The 23,363-nt window shown below is 44.4% G+C and overlaps 1 protein-coding gene across 1 annotated transcript; it reads right to left on the reverse strand.

Moving 5' to 3' along the window:
* Window positions 1–8,453: 8,453 nt before the first annotated feature.
* Window positions 8,454–10,027, reverse strand: LOC123409144 (electron transfer flavoprotein-ubiquinone oxidoreductase, mitochondrial-like). Its single transcript, XM_045102122.1, has 6 exons — window positions 10,010–10,027; window positions 9,704–9,812; window positions 9,498–9,574; window positions 8,926–9,032; window positions 8,742–8,823; window positions 8,454–8,635 (listed from the first exon to the last, which is right to left on the reverse strand). The coding sequence occupies exons 1-6, from the start codon at window positions 10,025–10,027 to the stop codon at window positions 8,555–8,557; spliced, it is 474 nt and encodes a 157-aa protein (XP_044958057.1). The 3' UTR covers window positions 8,454–8,554.
* Between the last annotated feature and the right edge of the window lie 13,336 nt (window positions 10,028–23,363).

Below are 23,363 nucleotides of genomic sequence, written 5' to 3' on the forward strand. Positions count from 1 at the left end.
TGTCCAGTGATCCACTCCTGGATTACTCTGGAACCTACCTGCCATACTTATGGCCAGGCTAACATCCGGTCTAGTGCACAGCATTGCATACATGATAGAACCTATGGCTGAAGCATAGGGGACGGAGCGCATATGCTCTCTATCTTCATCAGTTGCTGGGCACTGAGTCTTACTCAATCTCGTACCTTGTAAAACTGGCAAGAACCCTTTCTTGGACTGTTCCATTTTGAACCTCTTCAAAACTTTATCAAGGTATGTGCTTTGTGAAAGTCCTATCAGGCGTTTTGATCTATCCCTATAGATCTTAATGCCTAGAATGTAAGCAGCTTCTCCTAGGTCCTTCATAGAGAAACTTTTATTTAAGTAACCTTTTATGCTCTCCAAAAGCTCTACGTTGTTTCCAATCAGTAATATGTCATCCACATATAATATTAGAAATGCCACAGAGCTCCCACTCACTTTCTTGTAAATACAAGATTCTCCAACCACTTGTATAAACCCAAATGCCTTGATCACCTCATCAAAGCGTTTGTTCCAACTCCGAGATGCTTGCACCAGTCCATAAATGGATCGCTGGAGCTTGCACACCTTGTTAGCATTCTTAGGATCGACAAAACCTTCGGGTTGCATCATATACAACTCTTCCTTAAGGAAACCGTTAAGGAACGCCGTTTTGACATCCATCTGCCAGATTTCATAATCGAAAAATGCAGCTATTGCTAACATGATTCTGACGGACTTAAGCATGGCTACGGGTGAGAAAGTCTCATCGTAGTCAACTCCTGGAACTTGTGAAAAACCTTTTGCCACAAGTCGAGCTTTATAAACGGTCACATTACCGTCAGCGTCCGTCTTCTTCTTAAAAATACATTTGTTCTGAATAGCCTTGCGGCCCTCAGGTAGTATCTCCAAAGTCCACACTTTGTTCTCATACATGGATCCTATCTCGGACTTCATGGCTTCTAGCCATTTGTTGGAATCTGGGCCCACCATTGCTTCTTCATAATTTGCAGGTTCATTGTTGTCTAACAACATGATTGATAAGACGGGATTACCGTACCACTCTGGAGCAGCGCGTGATCTCGTCGACCTGCGTGGTTCAACAGAAACTTGAACTGGAGTTTCATGATCATCATCATTAACTTCCTCCTCAACCGGCATCGCAACGACAGAGGTTTCCCCTTGCCCTACGCCACCATCCAGAGGGATGAGAGGTTCGACAACATCGTCAAGTTCTATCTTTCTCCCACTCAATTCTCTCGAGAGAAACTCCTTCTCGAGAAAAGCTCCGTTTTTAGCAACAAACACTTTGCCCTCGGATTTGAGATAGAAGGTGTACCCAACTGTCTCTTTTGGGTAACCTATGAAGACGCACTTTTCCGCTTTGGGTTCCAGCTTTTCAGGCTGAAGCTTTTTGACATAAGCATCACATCCCCAAACTTTAAGAAACGACAACTTTGGCCTTTTGCCATACCACAGTTCGTATGGTGTCGTCTCAACGGATTTTGATGGTGCCCTATTTAAAGTGAATGTAGCTGTTTCTAATGCATAACCCCAAAATGATAACGGCAAATCAGTAAGAGACATCATAGATCGCACCATCTCTAACAAAGTACGATTACGACGTTCGGACACACCATTACGCTGTGGTGTTCCAGGCGGTGTCAACTGTGAAACAATTCCACATTTTCTTAAGTGATCACCAAACTCGAAACTCAGATATTCACCCCCACGATCAGACCGTAGGAATTTGATCTTCCTGTTACGATGATTTTCCACTTCACTCTGAAATTGCTTGAACTTTTCAAATGTTTCAGACTTGTGCTTCATCAAGTAGACATAGCCATACCTACTCAAATCGTCAGTGAAGGTGAGAAAATAACGATATCCGCCGCGTGCCTCCACGCTCATCGGACCACACACATCGGTATGTATGATTTCCAATAAGTCACTTGCACGCTTCATTGTTCCGGAGAACGGAGTCTTAGTCATCTTGCCCATGAGGCATGGTTCGCACGTGTCAAGTGAATCAAAGTCAAGTGACTCCAAAAGTCCATCAGCATGGAGTTTCTTCATGCGCTTTACACCAATATGACCCAAGCGGCAGTGCCACAAAAATATGGCGCTATCATTGTTTACTCTAACTCTTTTGGTCTCAGTGTTATGTATATGCGTATCGCTATCAAGATTCAATATGAACAATCCTCTCACATTCGGTGCATGACCATAAAAGATGTTACTCATAGAAATAGAACAACCATTATTCTCAGACTTAAAAGAGTAACCGTCTCGCAATAAACAAGATCCAGATATAATGTTCATGCTCAACGTAGGCACTAAATAACAATGATTTAAGTTCATCACTAATCCCGATGGTAGCAGAAGTGACACTGTGCCGACGGCGATTGCATCAACCTTGGAACCATTTCCTACGCGCATCGTCACTTCGTCTTTCGCCAGCCTTCGTCTATTCCGCAGTTCCTGCTTCGAGTTGCAAATATGAGCAACAGAACCGGTATCGAATACCCAGGCACTACTACGAGAGCCGGTTAAGTACACATCAATAACATGTATATCAAATATACCTGATTTTTCTTTGCCCGCCTTCTTATCTGCCAGATACTTGGGGCAATTGCGCTTCCAGTGACCCATACCCTTGCAATAGAAGCACTCTGTTTCAGGCTTAGGTCCAGCCTTGGGTTTCTTCGGCGGATTGGCAACAGGCTTGCCGCTCTTCTTCGAATTGCCCTTCTTGCCTTTGCCGTTTCTCTTGAAACTAGTGGTCTTGCTCACCATCAACACTTGATGCTCTTTACGGAGTTCAGACTCTGCGACTTTCAGCATCGCAAACAACTCGCCGGGAGACTTGTTCATCCCTTGCATGTTGTAGTTCAACACAAAGCCTTTATAGCTTGGCGGCAGTGATTGAAGGATTCTGTCAGTGATAGCTTCTTGCGGGAGTTCAATCCCCAGCTCAGCTAGACGGTTTGAGTACCCAGACATTTTGAGCACATGTTCACTGACAGACGAGTTTTCCTCCATCTTGCAAGCATAGAATTTATCGGAGGTCTCATACCTCTCGATCCGGGCGTTCTTCTGAAAGATAAACTCCAACTCCTGGAACATCTCAAATGCTCCATGACGCTCAAAGCGACGTTGAAGTCCCGGTTCTAAGTCATACAAGACTGCACATTGAACTATTGAGTAGTCCTCCTTACGTCCTAACCAAGCGTTCTTAACATCCTGATCAGCCATAGCGGGTGGTTCATCTCCTAGCGCAGCATTAAGGACATAATCCTTCTTCCCAGCTTGTAAGATTAGCTTAAGATTACGAGCCCAGTCTACAAAGTTGCTTCCATCATCTTTCAACTTAGCTTTCTCTAGGAACGTATTAAAATTCAGGATGACAGTTGCGTGAGCCATGATCTACAACACAAATATATTCAAAGTGGACTTAGACTATGTTCAAGATAATTAGAGTTTAACTTAATCAAATTATTCGCTAAACTCCCACTCAAAAAGTACATCTCTCTAGTCATTTGAGTGGTTCATGATCCACTTACACTAGCTCAAGTCCGATCATCACGTGAGTTGAGTATAGTTTCAGTGGTAAGCATCCCTATGCTAATCATATCATCTATGTGATTCATGATCGACCTTTCGGTCTCATGTGTTCCGAGGCCATGTCTGCACATGCTAGGCTCGTCAAGCTTAACCCGAGTGTTCCGCGTGTGCAACTGTTTTGCACCCGTTGTATGTGAACGTTGAGTCTATCACACCTGATCATCACGTGGTGTCTCGAAACGACGAACTGTAGCAACGGTGCACAGTCGGGGAGAACACAATTTCGTCTTGAAATTTTAGGGAGAGATCACCTCATAATGCTACCGTCGTTCTAAGCAAAATAAGGTGCATAAAAGGATTAACATCACATGCAATTCATAAGTGACATGATATGACCAACATCACGTGCTTCTTGATCTCCATCACCAAAGCACCGGCATGATCTTCTTGTCACCGGCGCCACACCATGATCATCCATCAACGTGTTTCCATCGGGGTTGTCGTGCTACTTATGCTATTACTACTAAAGCTACATCCTAGCAAAATAGTAAACGCATCTGCAAGCACAAACGTTAGTATAAAGACAACCCTATGGCTCCTGCCGGTTGCCGTACCATCGACGTGCAAGTCGATATTTCTATTACAACATGATCATCTCATACATCCAATATATCACATCACATCGTTGGCCATATCACATCACAATCATACCCTGCAAAAACAAGTTAGACGTCCTCTAATTTTGTTGTTGCATGTTTTACGTGGTGACCAAGGGTATCTAGTAGGATTGCATCTTACTTACGCAAACACCACAAAGGAGATATATGAGTTGCTATTTAACCTCATCCAAGGATCTCCTCGGTCAAATCCGATTCAACTAAAGTTGGAGAAACCGTCACTTGCCAGTCATCTTTGAGCAAAGGGGGTTACTCGTAACGATGAAACCAGTCTCTCGTAAGCGTACGAGTAATGTCGGTCCAAGCCGCTTCAATCCAACAATACCGCGGAATCAAGAAAAGACTAAGGAGGGCAGCAAAACGCACATCACCGCCCACAAAACCTTTTGTGTTCTACTCGAGAAGACATCTACGCATGAACCTAGCTCATGATGCCACTGTTGGGGAACGTCGCATGGGAAACAAAAATTTTCCTACGCGCACGAAGACCTATCATGGTGATGTCCATCTACGAGAGGGGATGAGTGATCTACGTACCCTTGTAGACCGTACAGCAGAAGCGTTAGAGAACGCGGTTGATGTAGTAGACCGTACCGCCCCACGAACAATCCCGCGATCAGTCCCACGATCTAGTACCGAACGGACGGCACCTCCGCGTTCAGCACACGTACAGCTCGACGATGATCTCGGCCTTCTTGATCCAGCAAGAGAGACGGAGAGGTAGAAGAGTTCTCCGGCAGCGTGACAACGCTCTGGAGGTTGGTGATGACCTTGTCTCAGCAGGGCTCCGCCCGAGCTCCGCAGAAACGCGATCTAGAGGAAAAACCGTGGAGGTATGTGGTCGGGCTGCCGTGGAAAAGTCGTCTCAAATCAGCCCTAAAACCTCCGTATATATAGGTGGGAGGGAGGGGGCCTTGCCTTGGGGCTCAAGGAGCCCCAAGGGGGTCGGCCGAGTCCAAGGGGGAGGACTCTCCCCCCCCAAACCGAGTTGGACTAGGTTTGGTGGGAGGGAGTCCCCCTCCCTTCCCACCTCCTCCTTTTTCTTTTTCTTTTCTCTCTTGATTTTCTTCTCCTTGGCGCATAGGGCACTTGTGGGCTGTCCCACCAGCCCACTAAGGGCTGGTGTGTCTCCCCCAAGGCCTATGGGCTTCCCCGGGGTGGGTTGCCCCCCCGGTGAACTCCCGGAACCCATTCGTCATTCCCGGTACATTCCCGGCAACTCCGAAAACCTTCCGGTAATCAAATGAGGTCATCCTATATATCAATCTTCGTTTCCGGACCATTCCGGAAACCCTCGTGACGTCCGTGATCTCATCCGGGACTCCGAACAACATTCGGTAACCAACCATATAACTCATATACGCATAAAACAACGTCGAACCTTAAGTGTGCAGACCCTGCGGGTTCGAGAACTATGTAGACATGACCCGAGAGACTCCTCGGTCAATATCCAATAGCGGGACCTGGATGCCCATATTGGATCCTACATATTCTACGAAGATCTTATCGTTTGAACCTCAGTGCCAAGGATTCGTATAGTCCCGTATGTCATTCCCTTTGTCCTTCGGTATGTTACTTGCCCGAGATTCGATCGTCAGTATCCGCATACCTATTTCAATCTCGTTTACCGGCAAGTCTCTTTACTCGTTCCGTAATACAAGATCCCGCAACTTACACTAAGTCACATTGCTTGCAAGGCTTGTGTGTGATGTTGTATTACCGAGTGGGCCCCGAGATACCTCTCCGTCATACGGAGTGACAAATCCCAGTCTTGATCCATACTAACTCAACTAACACCTTCGGAGATACCTGTAGAGCATCTTTATAGTCACCCAGTTACGTTGCAACGTTTTATACACACAAAGCATTCCTCCGGTGTCAGTGAGTTATATGATCTCATGGTCATAGGAATAAATACTTGACACGCAGAAAACAGTAGCAACAAAATGACACGATCAACATGCTACGTCTATTAGTTTGGGTCTAGTCCATCACGTGATTCTCCCAATGACGTGATCCAGTTATCAAGCAACAACACCTTGTTCATAATCAGAAGACACTGACTATCATTGATCAACTAGCTAGCCAACTAGTGGCATGCTAGGGACGGTGTTTTGTCTATGTATCCACACATGTAAATGAGTCTTCATTCAATACAATTATAGCACGGATAATAAACTATTATCTTGATACATGAATTATAATAATAACTATATTTATTATTGCCTCTAGGGCATAATTCCAACACTACCTATACAAGGCATTGCTTGCAAAGGTCCGTTCAATGGGTCTAATAGCGATCGCAACTGCTACATCAGGTATCGCAGCGTCGATAATGCCTGGAGGCCGGACTGCACACTCTAGATTCAAAATTCCAATCAAGCTCACGCACAACAGCATGTGTAGTTTCACAAAGCAGAGTGGTACGACAGAGTTGCTTAATCAGGCCTCCTTGCTAATTTGGGATGAATTTGCTATGACAAAGCGTCAAGCAGTAGAGACACTCGATAGATCACTACAGGATATAATGGAATGTTCTTTACCGTTTGACGGAATGGTTGTCGTCTTTGGTGGGGATTTCAGGCAGGTCCTCCCCGTTGTGACCCGAGGGACAAGAGCGTAGATCACTGATGCTACATTGTTGAGATCCTATCTGTGGGAGAAGATCTGCAAGATACGCCTCACGCGCAATATGCGGGCACAGACAGACCCTTGGTTCTCTAAATACCTCCTAAGGATAGGCAATGAAACGGAAAAAACAATTGGTGACGACTATGTGTGTCTCCCTGAAGACATTGTGATAACTTATACCGAGGATGAAAAACAAGTTAACAAGCTTATTGAAGATGTCTTCCCATCCCTGCACACCAATGCTACATCGAGAGAGTAAATGAGCACACGTGCAATTCTCTCAACAAAAAACGAGCATGTGGATGACCTGAATGACAAGATGATCTCGAGGTTTCCGGGGGAAGAAAAGGTTTACCATAGCTTTGACTCTATCGAGGATGATTTCCAGAACAATTACATGATTGACTTTCTGAACTCGATCACACCAAATGGGTTGCCCCCGCATGTCTTGAAGGTAAAAATCAACTGCCCGGTCATCTTGCTACGGAACCTCGACCCTCATAATGGGCTATGTAATGGAACACGACTTATGATCAGGGCCTTCCAGGATAATGCAATCGATGCAGAGATTGTTGGTGGGGAGCATGCTGGAAAGAGGGTGTTCATACCTAGGATCCCTATGTCGCCCTCGGAGGACACCTCACTTCCCTTCAAGCTTAAGAGAAAACAGTTCCCCATCCGCCTGAGTTTTGCGATGACCATTAACAAGGCATAGGGTCAAACCATTCCAAATGTCGGTATTTACCTTCCGGAACCTGTTTTCTCACACGGCCAACTATATGTTGCATTGTCAAGGGGTGTGTCAAGAAAGACGACGCGGATTTTAGCCAAGCCTAACAAGGAGATTGATAAAGCTGGGACAAGCACCAAAAACATTGTCTACAAAGATGTTTTAGAGGGGTGATGTATGTGCAATCTTTCGTGTTTTGTTTGCACCTTTGCTTTTGTACCTATAACTATTATGATCTGGTTTTCTTTCACACAACATGCAGTGCATTTTTTGGACATTTTTAGTTTCTCGGCTGGTCAAGACTGGAGGGCCTCACCGTGCAGGTGGGGAACTGTCCTAAAATGAAAAGGCGTTCACATATGAACTGTCCTAAAATGAAAAGGCGTTCACATCTCACCTTATGTTATGATTACTTGTATCATCATTTGGGGAACATACAAATTTCCATTTATTTGGTCAATTGCAGACCTGAAGATCCCTATACGAGCAAAATTTAAGCTGGATGGGATCACTGTGACAAATAATGAAATATTGCAGATTTAAGATGGTTGGAATTACCTTGATTTTAGTAGACACAAATTTGGGACATATGTTATGATTACTTCTCAATGCAAATTTTTATTTAACACATGACCAGGAATATAAGAAACAGGAGTATGAAACTCACCTTGATTTTAGTAGACACAAAATCAAAGAAACATTAGAATGAAATGTGACAGAGAGATGCTTCAGCAGCGAGAAGATAACCTCCATCAGCTGATAAACAGTGCAAAAAAATATATCAATCTTTGAGAAAAGAACAAATCAAAGAAAGTATATCAATCTTTGAGAAAAGAACAAATCAAAGAAATAAGTATTGTCTACCTCTAAAACAATTCAGAAGGAAAATATGCAACATATTATTAACATGTATTTTTATGTGAACCACCAAGTGAAGAAGGTTACTCGCCTCTTAGTTCCACACCCGGTTGAAAAGTTTCCCGTTTACTACCATCTTTAGCAATACCAACATCATTGGTTGCAACGCCTGTGACTATTTGATTTTCATCATAAAGGATCTGTGAGAGCAGAATTGAGGCAAATATTAGTCCTCCCACGAAAGAGTTCCTCAACTGAAAAAGGGTCAAAAAGAATGGTACCTCACTCGTAGCAAACCCTGGATACACTTCAACACCTAATTCTTCAGCCTTTACGGACATCCATCTTACCAATTGGCTCAAGCTGAACAAAAGCAAGTATGTTAACACACACGGATTCTCTAAAATAAGAGGAATATAGAACTATACAAGCATCAAGCGAATAATAAAAAGAAAATATCAGCACCTTATTACATAGTTCCCTTTGTTATCAAAAGGAGATGGAAGTGTCGATGCCTTGTTCTTTGTTAACATCCAGAACTTGTCAGATGAGACATGGACTCTGATTGGGGCCTGTTGAACATATCACAGTCACATAAAAATGAGTATCCAAGTTACTTGGTACATCCCACTCTCAGTTTTCCATAGAGCACTCATAACAAGAATGATTTTAGGAACACAAAACTTGCATTTGTTCTATTTGAAGATATCACAACAACCTCCCACAAAATAATATCTTTAATTTCGTATGTTCAGCTGAATCTCCCCTTTTTTTCATAAAGGGCGCTTTTATTTACTCAAAATATAGCTAAGATGCACACAACCAAACACCAACAGTATGACAAGAAAAAGGATAAAAAAAGACATGTCGGCAACATTAAAGTCATACAGACAACACTATGCCTATGTCGAAGGAGGTGGCTGAATCAAAGGCATGTGTTCAGTAAATCAACAACAAGCAAGCATTATTGCACTAGAAAATCAGAGTTAGCCACAAAAACACCTAACATATCGAATGCAGAGTACAGAAGGGCATACATCCTCTTGCCTCCACTCCGGGATGAGCTCATCCAACGCACGGGGCTCGAACACATTCCCTGACAGTACACGAGCACCTGCAGAGCAAACAAAAACAAAGGCCCAAATTACTAAGAGGGCGATCAATGCCGTCGCAAGTGTTGTGGTAGTACTACAAGTCTACAACACAGCGGCGAAAACAGGATTCTGTGTGCAAGGCCGCGCACCGACTTCGGCTCCCTTCTCGAGGACACAGACGGAGAGGTCGGCGTCGGCCGCGCGGCAGAGCTGCCTCAGCCGGATGGCGGCGGCGAGCTCATACGCAGGGATAGGGCACTGAAAGCAACAACGACGAGCCAAGAAAAACAATAGCCAATCAGTGGGATCAAAATCCAAAAGAAGAGCCAAACGGTGGGGCCACCACCAGAATTTAACAGAAGAGCTAACTAACCAGTGAAATAATTAAGTATATAGTATAGACACATCTTATGAATGCACAAGTATTTATAGAAAATTCTTTTTGAGACGCAAACAGGTGAGCAACTGAGCATGGCTTACAGAACAAATATATTGGTTATAATAGTATACAACCAAATATTTTATCTCGATACCAGATATGAAGAAACTAAGACTCGAGCTATTTGTTTCCAAAAAGAAACAGAGGACCAGAACTCCATGAAATTAAGGCATGAATATGTATTTAGGAACTCCAGACTACATTATTCAAGCATCCGGACAACCACGAAAGGTGCAGCAACAACTAAAAGCCAAGCTGTGCAAAAAGCACCATCAGATCTACTTGTCCAAGCTGTGCAAAACCCAGTATTACTATATAGAATGTATTACGAAAATAACTCCATTAATTTTGGGTGCGTGGGGTATAAAAAAAGGATGGGGGTCTGAGATAAATAAAAATAGAAGCGTGGGGCCTGAGATAAAGATCATGATTCCCTTTCATCCTCACGTTACGAAAGTCCTTCCCATGATTTCCGGGAGGGACCGTACCTATAACTAACGATCTCTCGATCAGGAGCCTAATAAGCAACAGTTTTTCCACCCTAGGGTTTTCTTCCACCTCTCCTTCATCCTCTCTCCCGATCTCGCCGCCACATCCGCACACCCCTCCACCGCATCGGCCTCCAGCTTGCTGTATACATCTGTCTGTGGTGAACCATCGTCCTACATGTATCAGGCACAATCCTCGGTGGCCTCTGCGGTTCAATATGCTATCATCGTGATAATGATGTCTCTATGTAGTTACATACTATTCACGATTCCAGATCTAGAAGGCAAGGACGAACATAAGAAGATAAGCTTGGGTTTTCAAGAAAGCATCGGCAAGGGAGCCAAGGACGCAGAATCTAATGGAATAGCCGACAAAGATGAAGTGGAGAAAAAGGAGAGAACACAGCCCACTAATTCCGAGGTGACAGACGCATCTTTTCTTTTCCAACTAAGTACTAAATTGTTTTAATTCTAATTATATTATATCCTGCATACAAATTATTCTTTGTAATGTTGCTCTCAGGAATTAAACTTTAACGAAACAAGTGAAGAGATGCAGCCAACTTGGAACGAGGAATTAGCCTTCCATGAAACAAGTGAACGACTGCAGCCAGCTCAAGATGATGACACCAAAGGGACAAAAACTATAGGGGAAAGGCTGGCAGAATCTAATGGAATAGCCAACACAGATGAAGTGGAGAAAACAAATAGCATGCAGTCCACTGATTCCGAGGTGACAGACGCATCTTTTCTTTTCCAACTAAGTCCTAAATTGTTTTAATTCTAATTATATTGTATCCTACATACAAATTATTCTTTGTAATGTTGCTCTCAGGAATTAAACTTCAACGAAACAAGTCAAGAGATGCAGCCAACTCGGAACGAGGAATTAGCCTTCCAGGAAACAAGTGAACAACTGCAGCCAGCTCAAGATGATGAATTAGCTCAAGATGATGACACCAAAGGGACAAAAACTATAGGGGACAGGCTGGCAGAATCTAATGGAATAGCCGACACAGATGAAGTGGAGAAAAAAATAGCATGCAGTCCACTGATTCCGAGGTGACAGACGCATCTTTTCTTTTCAACTATGTCCCAAATTGTTTTATTTCTAATTATTTTAGGTCCTGCATACGAATTATTCTTTGTAATGTTGCTCTCAGGAATTAAACTTTGCTGGTACAAGTGAAGAGATGCAACCAGCTCAGAACAAGGAATTAGCACAAACATTCGTCACCGAAGGGGCAGAAACTATATTATGGGACAAGCTGGGAGAATCAAATGGAATATATGAGAACGATGAAGTGGAGAACATGACGAGCACGCAATCCACTGATTGCGAAGTCTCAGAAGTGACAGAGGCAGGTGGGGATGAAGAATTAGAACAAAAATCCGGCAGGGAAGGGGCAGAAATTATAGGGGACAAGCTGGCAATGCCTGCGCAGACAGGGAAGCCTATCCGACTGCATAACAAACCTAAGAAGGCACAAGACTACGTGGTGGCTCCAAAAGGCACGGACTAATATTTCTATTCCCTGGTTTTGCTACATTTGTTTTCTTCGTTATTAATAAATGTTATTACTTGCATCATGATAGATTATGCCTGCACCGACGATGGTTGGTCTGTGATTGAAAATATCATGTCTGAACCAAATGATAAAAGAAATTTAGTGAGCATTGACGACTCAAATCTCCAAAGAAGACACTTGGAACGTCTTTTAATCCCCGTAGAATTTCTGGGCGACGAAGTAAGTATATGTAGCTTTATGACGAGACGATGCTATTCGAACATGAGTTTCTATTATGTCCTATAACCAAGGTGTGCACTTCATATTGCAGATCATAGATGCATACATACATTGCATAAGTGCTAAAGAGCATCTAAAGATGAGGACAGGTGGAAGTGTGTTCTTAGAGAATGCATGCATCTCTAAGTTGATAAAGGAATTTAAGTTTATACGTGATGACGCACCAAGATGGGTGTTAGACAGAGCTATAACTTATTTGTAACATGATATGGTGAGTCCCAGTTCCTTACATATTACTATGAATTCAATCATGGATGAATGTTTGTACAGATGGGACCTAAACTAACAAAAACTCTATTTTCAGATATATGTTCCAGTAAACATTAAAGACTTTCATTGGTACCTAGCAGTTATAAATACCGGGGTGCGACGTATCCAGGTGCTCGACTCCCTAGGCCCACGAATGAACCGCAAAGACCTCATCGCTATGGTTAGTTATTAGTTCCACTGTACCATCTTTTGATAAGACGATTTATGTTATTCTTCGGTTGTGATGCTAATGCGTTGTCATTTATTCATGCAACAGCTCGAAGGACTGGAAAATGTATTCCAATATGCATCACTTCACATGGAACTAAAATTTGATAAGTGGAAAGACGTAAACATTACAACATGGCCAAGGGAAGAATGTATTAAGAGAAGTCTGCAGACAGATGGGTATACCTCTTTCGAACCAAACTTGTTGCCCCCATCCCCTTTCGGTACCTCCTTCTCCTTCAGCATATCTGAACCATTAATATTAAGACATATGTTGTAAGAATGTCATCCTTTGTCGCCTCAGGTTATAGAAAAACTAAATGATCTTTCTGCACATGAATACGCTTTTGCTTGAATATGGGCTGATTTTCCATCATCCATTATGAACAGAAATGACAGAAGAAGAAACATCAAGAAAAAAGTTCATGCCTGCGCAGAAAACCCATTCTCACGCATTCACAATAAGCTAAATTAACCATGAAGGAGCACCACAACCCCATCTTCATCTTGGAGCGTGAGAGACTCATAACGCTGTGCTATGGGTGCAGAAGTGAATAGGTCATTCTTGACAGAAGCAAGGTTAGTCAGAATGGGTTCTACTTGACTGGAATCGTAGAACTGGTCCACCAAATTTGGATCGCAGAGACGCATACTTTTCAGTGAAGCCGGAAACAGCGAGCTTCCGCTCTTCCCCTTTCAGCCTCACCGGCCACCACTCCTACAGCGTGACCTAGCCAAGCACCAAATCGAATCAAACCACCGCCCATCTAGGAAGAAAAGTAGAAGGAGAGGCGCATGCGAAATGCGGGAAAGGAAAGGAGGAGAGAGCGTACGTGTGGGTGCTCGGCGGCGGCGCCAAGGCGGCCGCAAAACCGGACAGGGGAGAAGGGAGGGCTTAGCGCGGGGGCTGCGGTTGACGATGACGGCAGCGGCGCGCCCCAACGAGATCTTGCCCTCGACGGAGGGTTGCAGGTCTTTCTTGCCCTGGGTGGAGTAACCTGCCGGCGACGGGATTCCTGGCGACGGTGATTCCTGACGACGGGATTCCTAGAACGGATCAAGACTCGGGCTTGGGCTTGGGCGCCCCCTTGGCGCGCTTTGGCCGGACCGCCGCAGCCTCCTTGTGGCTGTCGCCAGCCTCCGCAGCGACCATGCCGAGCTCGACCTCCCCGCGTCGCATGGAAGAAGGAGGGCCCCGGCACCGGCGTAGACGAAGAAGGGGCGGGGCGTGGTAGAGCATAGGGCTAGCTCGCGAACCCCCGCGTCCGAAGGAGGACGGAAGGCTCGGTGTAGCCGGCGACCATGCCGAGCTCGACCACCCCGCGTCGCAAGGAGGAGGGAGGGCCCCGGCGTCGGCGCATACGAAGAAGGGCGGGGCAGAGTAGAGAACAGGGCGGGGCCCTCGCGGGCGCTGATGATGAAGGGGAGGCGCTGCCGGCGATGGAGATGAAGGGGAGGGGAGGCCACCAGAGAGCAGTCGCCGTGGACTTGTGGATAGGGATGGGGTGGGGAGAGGAGGGAGTGGGTGAGATTGTGAGTTTTTTTTCTATAACCGAGTTGGGGAGTGGGTGATGCTGTGAGTGGGTAGCGTTTATCTCCTATAAAAACATTTTTTTAGCAACTCGGTTATTTTGTGTAGGCATGTCCGATTCACTTGCATGGGTGAGGTTTTTTTATCACCGCAGCTATCAAATATATATAATTTAATTTAATTTAATTTCTATAAAATCATTTTTATATAAAACATTTATAAAATTGATAAAAATGTATTGGATATATTTAATTTCTATAATCATATATAGGTCATCTTGTGGTCTGTGGATGATAAATTTTATGGAGTACTTCACTGGAAATGATTTGTGTGACACTCCTACGCAGGTAATTTTTATGTAATACTTATTCTATGTTGTATCATTATTTAACTCTTATTTCTACTTTAATAGCATCATTTTTATGTAATACTTATTCTATGTTGTATCATTATCTAACTCTTATTTCTACTTTAGTAGGATCATATGGCAGATTTTAGAACAAAACTAGCTGTCATTTTAGTGGACTCGGAATTGAATGATGATAATATAAGAAATCGAGACATGGAAGATGAAAAAACCAATATAGATCCCAAGGATTGTATGATTCTGGATAGACCCCCTCATAATCTCAAAACATCGAATACATCATTAGATGTTGAGCTCATCTCACAGTCATATATCCTTTCACCGTGTGTCAACCCAACAAACGATGACTTAATAGACGAACTGTGCTTGTTCATCAGTATGGTTGATGATGACGCTTTACTAGAGTAAGCCATGTTCTTTTATTTCATTTTGTATTCTAATAAATTACTCTCATGTCATTATAATTGACGAAATTTTGATTTTACAGAAGCGAATGGGTGAAAAGCTCTGATCCTTACCCTATCAGCTTAAAGTTGAGACAAATAAAAAACATATTAAACAATGATGAATATATGGATATTGATTGCTTTAACATGGCTGTGCAGATACTAGCGCGGCACGAAGTCCAGCTTCTTAGAGACATTCCATCTCACTACATGGATCTAAACTTTTGTGTAAGTTACTATAATTGCGTTTTACATATTTTTTTCTCATAGCACTATTGTTTTCTTATTTTTATTTTAGTCCATGTTCCAATATGCACGAGACCCAAGTCATCATGAAAATATGGACAATGCTACGTTTAAACAATTCTTTCATAGCTGGCCTGACAGCAATGAGTATCATATCTCACAGTGTGATATGGTAAGATTTTAATTTTTCGTTTATAACAGTGGTTTATTTGGTTTTAATTAATATTTCATGTATTTATAAATGCATGCATCATTGCAGATTTTATTGCCTTGGGACATTTTTGGGCTGTTTCTATTGTTTGTCTTTGATCAAGAGAAAAAAATTATCTCAATTTTTGATCCGATATGAGTACCTACTTTGGGGAAGAATATACTTAAAACCGTGGTCAGTAACCTAAACCTCGCACTCCAAGTTGCAAACCCTGCATTCAAGGACGATATCTCTAAATGGGAATGTATAGTTCCGGTTGTTCCAACAAACTCACACTGGTATGAATCTTTTCAATGCATTAAATATTAAATAATTCATTCATTCAACACACATTATGTGTTTATTTCATACATGCAGTGCCTTGTCGGGGTATTTGGTTTTTAACTACATGCACTCATTGTGCGATGGAAAGCTATATTTTCCTATACCCGAGGTGAGTATTTACACCATGCTTATTTGTATACACATTGCACATACAAACTTGTTATAACAATGTTGTCTAATGCATATGTAGGATTGTTTTGAACTGAGGAAGCGATTTTTGGTGCATATTTTAAAGTATGAAGAAAATGAATCTCAAAACAATATCCCATACATTGAAGGAAGCATCGTAGATCGCATCTATAGATGGACTTTCATTGCTTCAAAAGATGGACCATCAAGATGTGCTTAGTCCTGGTTTTTAAAATATATTTCTGTAAGAATTATAATACAATTATTATGTGATCGTGAATTTTGTGCGGAGACATGTTTCTGGATCATATGTTACGCACGTTCTCATATTGTTTTATATAAGACACCGATAAATGGCTCAATAAAAAAACTCAAATATGTTTTACTATAGATTATGAAACGCGTGTTGGATCATAAATATGCCACAATTTTGAAAATACTATTTGAATGACATAATAACATTTTGTACCCGTCTGAAAAAATCAGAAATTATTTTTCTATATGATACCATATGAATCCAATTTTTGATTAGACGTGCGTTGCACGTGCATGCTTACTAGTGCTTCCAAGTAGTCCATATCCAAGGACGCGGCTATTCGAACAAATTGATTCACCGTGCAGGGGTATACTTCTTCACACATGCTCCCACCACTTAGCACCATATGCACGTCATGCATCTCGGCAACCTTCAAGCGGAAGCACTGGCGTGGGTGTTGGCCACGACCGTTAACCACACAAGACCCTAGTCCAGGTTTATCGCCTATTTGAGACTGAACCCGCAAGGAAGTCCGGCCGAGGTTTCCTCTACGGCCCCAAACGATGTGCGCAGGGTTCCCAAGCCCACCATCCGGGTACCACTTGGTACACCGTGCCACCGTGTATCTACCGCAGAGAAGCCTACCCCGTTGGGCAGAGCTAAACACGGCCACCAACACTTTTCCTACAAAGACCAGAAACTAATTGCAACTCTTAGACAGAGATCTAGGCAATTAATAAGCCGAGTGGGGTCATATTCTAGGGCCCAATACATGGTAGTATCTTGTCTTGGATAACACACACATAACTCAGTTCTTAAGGACGGTCCCAATGAGACAACCCACCATGTACTCCTACATGGCCTCTCATCGCTACCTTTACCAAATTGAATTCACACTTTTACTCTCACACTGTAGGACATGAACACAACCATTCCGATTCATCATCCATATGGATCATACCCGACACTACTCTAAGCATAGCAGGCATTGTAAGCAAGCATTAATGAGTAAGCACAACAAGGCTCAAGCAGTTGCTACTCATGCTAAGTGGTTTCAACTATTTACTGTGGCAAAATCAGGTCATGCTGAGGAATGGGTTCAACTACCGATAACATGTAACAGTTGGATCGTGTTTGTCCTAATGCAATAAAAGAGAGCAGGTGCGAGAGAGTGGGTTATATCAATATGCTCAAGGGGGTTTGCTTGCCTGACACGTCTGAAGATAGCAATGAGTCTTCATCAATGTCAACGATCACATCGTCGGAACCATCGTCTACCGGGAGGGAACAACACCGGCAAACAAGAAAGGAACAACAATTACTTCACAGAAATGCAACACTATGATGCATGATCAAGAAATGGAGATGAAATGTGGCAGGGCCAATATAGCTACCATTTCTTAGGTTGAAGCTGGATTTGAATCAGGATTCAAATATCACTTCAAGCAAGGTATTTTCCGGATACCCTTTTAATTGATTCGACCTGATGCTCAGGTAAACTTGTTTTATCATGCATGAAGATGGCAATTGAGGTACTGGTTTTCCGAGCTCAATGTTTGAACATAGTAATTGAAGTGGAATTCAAATAGGAATCAAATTCCAACTCCAAACTATTTATTAAATTTACCCTATTCATCATTTTGCCTATTTGGTGTTGTTAACTTTCTTAAACCATTAGTAAATGCCATAATCAGATTCTTTGGATTTTTTGATCATTTTTCATATATAAATTATTTTCATTGGACTTACAGATTATTTTCTATGATTTTTAGAAGTTTTAGGCATTTTCTGGAATTATTTTATATTAGAAAACCAATTATTGCGTCAGCAGTGCGTCATCAGGTCACCTGACCCAGGTCAGAGTCAAACCTGACTTGTGGGGTCCACACGTGAGTGACAGAGTTAAATTAACAGGGTTAGGTTAATCTTAATTCTTATTTTAGAGCCATAGGGCCCAGTGTCAGTGAGTCATTAAGTTAGTTAATCTGATTAATTAATTTTTTTGATTATCTAAAGCTTAACAGGGGCTAGGCCCCACCTGTCTGTGACCCTGGGAGGTCAAACCCCTGGTCGACAGGGTCAGACCCACCGGCGGCTCGACGCCGGCGAGATCCGAGACGGCGGAGGTGATCGGAAATCACCCTCCAGTGACCAACCGAGTGGCGGAGGCCACCTACATGGAGCTGGGACTCGCCCGCATCCATTCCTGCCGATCTAGGGCACTGAGATGGACTAGAGCAACGGCGGCGACAAGCGGAGCGGTTGTCGGAGTTTGGCCACGGTGGGGAATGGGCTACGGGGCACGGAAGAAGGAGTTGGAGACGGCTACAGCTTCCTGCGAGCGCGGTGAGAGCGGAGAGGTGCTCGGCTGCGGCCCTAGGTGGCTCTAGCCACGGCGGCGCCATGACCGGCGACAACGGTCTTCGGACTCCGATGGCACAGGATGCTAGGAGAGGGGAACGACAGCGAGGCAAGGGGGACATGGATCCGGAGCTCACCGCAAGTCTTATGGCGTCGACGGCAAGCTCGGAGGTGCTTCATATGCTGCGAATCGACGGAAGAGGTCATGCGGCCGGAGGTGGAAAAGATGGCGGCGAGGCGACGACAGGGGGCCTCCGGGCTTGATTCCTTCTTCCAGGAGATGGGGATGAGCACGGCGGAGCTTTGGGACACATCAGCTGGGCTAGAAGGGGCCGGTGGCCATGGCTACGATGATCGGCAGCGACAAGCAGTGCTCGGCCATGGGGGGGGGAGAGAGCAAGAGAGAGAGAGGAAGAGAGGAGGGGAATGGAACGGGGAGGAGATAAGGAGGGCTCGACGTCGCGCTGGCAAGAGAGAGCAAGGGGAAGGCGACACGGCAAGCAGGACGTGGCTCCTGGGGCTGCCGCCGTGCTCAACTTCTCCCCTGCCTTCTGGCAGGAGGAAGACGACAGGGAACCCCCCCTCCCTGGTGGGCTGGGCCAGGAGGTGAGCGCAAGGTAAAGTCTTTCTCTCTCTTTTCTTTTTTTTCTGTTTTATTTCTTTCTGGCATTTAGGTTTAGGTTTTTAAATAAAATGTTTAAATATTTTATAAAACCCTAAAATAACTCCATTCCAACATTTTTGAAACTTTTATTTTAAAAGAAAACAAAATAACTCCATTCCAAATAGTTATTTGATCAAATCAAAAATTCATTCCAAAATGTTCCCGTGACTTAAAATTTTGGTTTGACAAATTTATTCCCTCTCACTATTTTCCCAATTATTTGGAACATTTTCCTGGTCCATTTTAAGGTAATAATTTTATTGCCCTTTTGTCAAATTTCAATTCATTTTGGCTTGATCACTTCCCATTTTCAGATTCAATGCTATTTGAATGCATGCATGAATGCCTGGCAAACAAAGCTATGCTAGGGTTGTGACAAAGCAATGTTAGAGTGAAGTTGAAAATCATCGTAACAAGAAGATCAAGTTCCTACGGTCTGATCGTGGGGGTGAATATGTGAGTTTCGAGTTTGGTGCTTGATACGTCCATTTTGCATCATGTTTTCATGTTGATATTTATCGCTTCTTGGGCTGTTATTTCACTTCACGGTACAGTTCTTATACCTTTTCTATCTTATTCTGCAAGGTTTACATGAAGAGGGAGAATGCCGGCAGCTGGAATTCTGGCCTAAAAAAGGAGCAATGTTGAGATACCTATTCCGCGCAACTCCAAACGTCGTAAAAATCAACGAGGATTTTTTTTCCGGATTTATAAAAAATACTGGGCTGAAGAAGCGCCAGAGGGGCGCCAACAGGTGGCCACAAGCCTGCTTGGCGCGGCCACCCCCCTGACCGCGCCATGAGGGCTTGTGGGCAGCCTGCTGGCCCACTGGCCCCCTCTTCTGCTATATGAAGGGTTTCGTCCAGAAAAAATCAAGGAGGAGCTTTTTCGTGGATTCGCCGCCGCCACGAGGCGGAACTTGAGCAGAACCAATGTAGAGCTCCGACAGGACGATCCTGCCGAGGAAACTTCCCTCCCGGAGGGGGAAATCATCGCCATCGTCATCACCAACACTCCTCTCATCGAAGGGGACTCATTGTTGGAATTATGCCCTAGAGGCAATGATAAATAAGTTGTTATTATAATTCCAGTATCAAGATAATCGTTATTATCCATGCTATAATTGTGTTGAATGAAGACTTAGATACATGTGTGGATACATACACAAAACACCGTCCCTAGTAAGCCTCTAGTTGGCTAGCCAGTTGATCAAGGATAGTCAAGGCCTTATGACTATGTACAAGGTGTTGTTGCTGGATAACTGGATCACATCATTGGATGAATCATGTGATAGACTAGACCCAAACTAATGAATGTAGCATGTTGATTGTGTCATTTTGTTGCTCCTGATTTCTGTGTGTCAAGTATTTATTCCTATGACCATGAGATCATATAACTGACTGGCACCGGAGGAGTGCCTTGTGTGTATCAAACTTTACAACGTAACTGGGTGACTATAAAGATGCTCTATAGGTATCTCCGAAGGTGTCCGTTGAGTTAGTATGGATCAAGACTGGGATTTGTCACTCCATGTGACGGAGAGGTATCTCAGGGCCCACTCGGTAATACAACATGACACACAAGCCTTGCAAGCAATGTGAGTTAGTGTAAGTCACGGGATCTTGTATTACGAAACAAGTAAAGAGACTTGCCGGTAAACGAGATTGAAATAGGTATGCGGATACTGACGATCGAATCTCGGGCAAGTAACATACCAAAGGACAAAGGGAATGACATACGAGATTATATGAATCCTTGGCACTGAGGTTCAATCGATAAGATCTTCGTAGAATATGTAGGATCCAATATGGGCATCCAGGTCCCGCTGTTGGATATTGACTGAGGAGTCCCTCGGGTCATGTCTACATAGTTCTCGAACCCGTAGGGTCTGCACACTTAAGGTTCGGCGATGTTTTATGCGTATTTGAGTTATATGGTTGGTTACCAAATGTTGTTCGGAGTCCCGCATCAGATCACGGACGTCACGAGGGTTTCCAGAATGGTCCGGAGATGAAGATTGATATATAGGTTTGTCTTATTTGATTACCGGAAAGTTTTCGGGCATTATCGGGAATGTACTGGGATTGACGAATGGGTTCCGGATGTTCACCGGGGGGCCAGCCCACCCGGGGGAAGCCCATAGGCCTTAGGGGTGCTGCACAGCCCTTAGTGGGCTGGTGGGACAGCCCAAGAGGCCCTAAGCGCAGGAGTCAAAGGAAAAAGAGAAAAAAAGGGGAAGTGGGAAAGTGGAGAAAGACTCCACCTTCCAATCCTCGTTGGACTAGGATTGGAAGGGGAGGACTCCCCCCTTGCTTCGGCCGACCCCTTAGGGCTCTCTTGAGACTCAAGGCAAGGCCCTCCCCCTCCCACCTATATATACTGAGGTATTAGGGCTGATTTGAGACAACTTTGACACGGCAGCCCGACCACATACCTTCACGGTTTTTCCTCTAGATCGTATTTCTGCGGAGCTCGGGCAGAGCCCTGCTGAGATAGATCACCACCAACCTCCGGAGCTGTCACATCCCTGGAACCCTAATCAAGTATAGCATTGTGCTCATATCTTCTTTGCATTGCATCCAAGAAAATTGCAACAAGATCAAAGCAAGTGGTGAAGCAAAACTAAAAAACCCTAGCCACTTCTCAAATTCAAAGAAATTCTAAACTTGTTCAAATCAATGAACCCAAAATGGCCTCAAGAAAAGTTCAACTTTTCTGATAATTCATGGAAGCAAGTAAGCGGTGAAGAAAACAATTTTCATAACACATTTGGGATTTTATTTAAATGCAAAAAGCTACTGGATTCAAGTTTAAATTTGAATTCAAAAACTTTAAGTTTTCAAAAATGTTGAAAACTTCAGGAATGGTTGGATATATTCCAACTAATACTCTGGTGTGTTCAAAATATTTTTATAAACTATTTTGGAGCTGAAATAAATAGCAAACCAAAATAGTTAGTAAATCAGAAAACAAAACAGAAAAAAGGAAAAGGAGCTTACCTGTCGCTCACCTCAGCCCACGCCCAGCTCCCCTGTCGTCTTCCTCCTCGCCAGTAGGAGCAGGAGGTGGCCGCCGCGACGCCCGGCGTCTCCACACAGCTCCCTGCCTGCGTGGCCGCCGCTTCACGCTGGCACGCGCGGGGATAACCTCCCCGAGCACGACCCTATCCATTCCCGCGATGCATTCCTCCCTCTCCTCTCGGTTGCCCTGTTACCCTCTGCCGCCATTGACAGGAGCTCGAGCTGGAGCTGCTCGTGCCTCTAGCCACAGGATCTTCCCCCCTAGTGCTCCATTCGCTCCGCCTCGACGAGCTGTTCATCCCTGCAGAAGCAGAAGATTCCCCGAGCCCTGCAACGCCCACGGCACCGTTGTCTTCAAGCTTTGTCCGTCGGCGAGCTTTGTTCGATTCGTCGCCCACAGCGCCTCCCCGAGCCGTCTAAGCCTTCCACTGCACTCCCCGTGAGCCTAGCAAGCTTTCCCCTTCGATCTCTTCCTCTAGGCCTAGTTCCACCGGAGCCCGACGAGGACCGCCGCTGTAGCTCATCGCTGGTGACCTTATGGTGACCGGTTGGTCCATCTGAGGCTTGGACCAGCTTCAGCTCATTGCGTAGATTGTTTAGGAGCCCAGCCCCGCGCGGTTTGACCTTGTTTTCGATGACCTCGACGATGGCCGAGCTTCGGTCGCTGCCGAGCTCGTCGCCGGCGTCGATTCCGGCCACCCCAGCCCCTGGGGTTTCTCCATCCTGCGCGCCGTCGAGTGGCCGTTATCCCTGTGGCCTCCGCCGTGTGTTTGGTCGTTGGAGACGCGTTTCCGACGCCCTCCGCCGTCTTTGGTGTCGCCGGAGGCTCACCGCCAACGAGGACGACCTCGCCGCCGGTGGATCTCAGCTGGTGTGAGCCACTGACGCGTGGGGCCAGCCTCAGGATGTTTTGGGTTAACAAAAATAAAATTAATTAAACTAATAAGTCACTGACATGTGGCTCCAGTTCTGTTAATTAGCTAACTAAGTTTAAAACTAATCTAAAACTGACCAGAGTCACCACTGGTCAGGTTTGACTTTC

The sequence above is a fragment of the Hordeum vulgare genome, chromosome 7H, assembly GCF_904849725.1.
Source record: "Hordeum vulgare subsp. vulgare chromosome 7H, MorexV3_pseudomolecules_assembly, whole genome shotgun sequence".
Taxonomy (NCBI): domain Eukaryota; kingdom Viridiplantae; phylum Streptophyta; class Magnoliopsida; order Poales; family Poaceae; genus Hordeum; species Hordeum vulgare.

What these genes read in the sequence shown, in the direction of transcription:
- LOC123409144 (XM_045102122.1), bottom strand. An exon ending in CGGAGTGGAGGCAAGAGGAT is followed by an intron (nt 9,033 to 9,497) that starts GTATGCCCTTCT and finishes TATGTTCAACAG; the next exon opens with GCCCCAATCAGAGTCCATGT. An exon ending in CAGGGTTTGCTACGAGTGAG is followed by an intron (nt 8,636 to 8,741) that starts GTACCATTCTTT and finishes AAAATCAAATAG; the next exon opens with TCACAGGCGTTGCAACCAAT.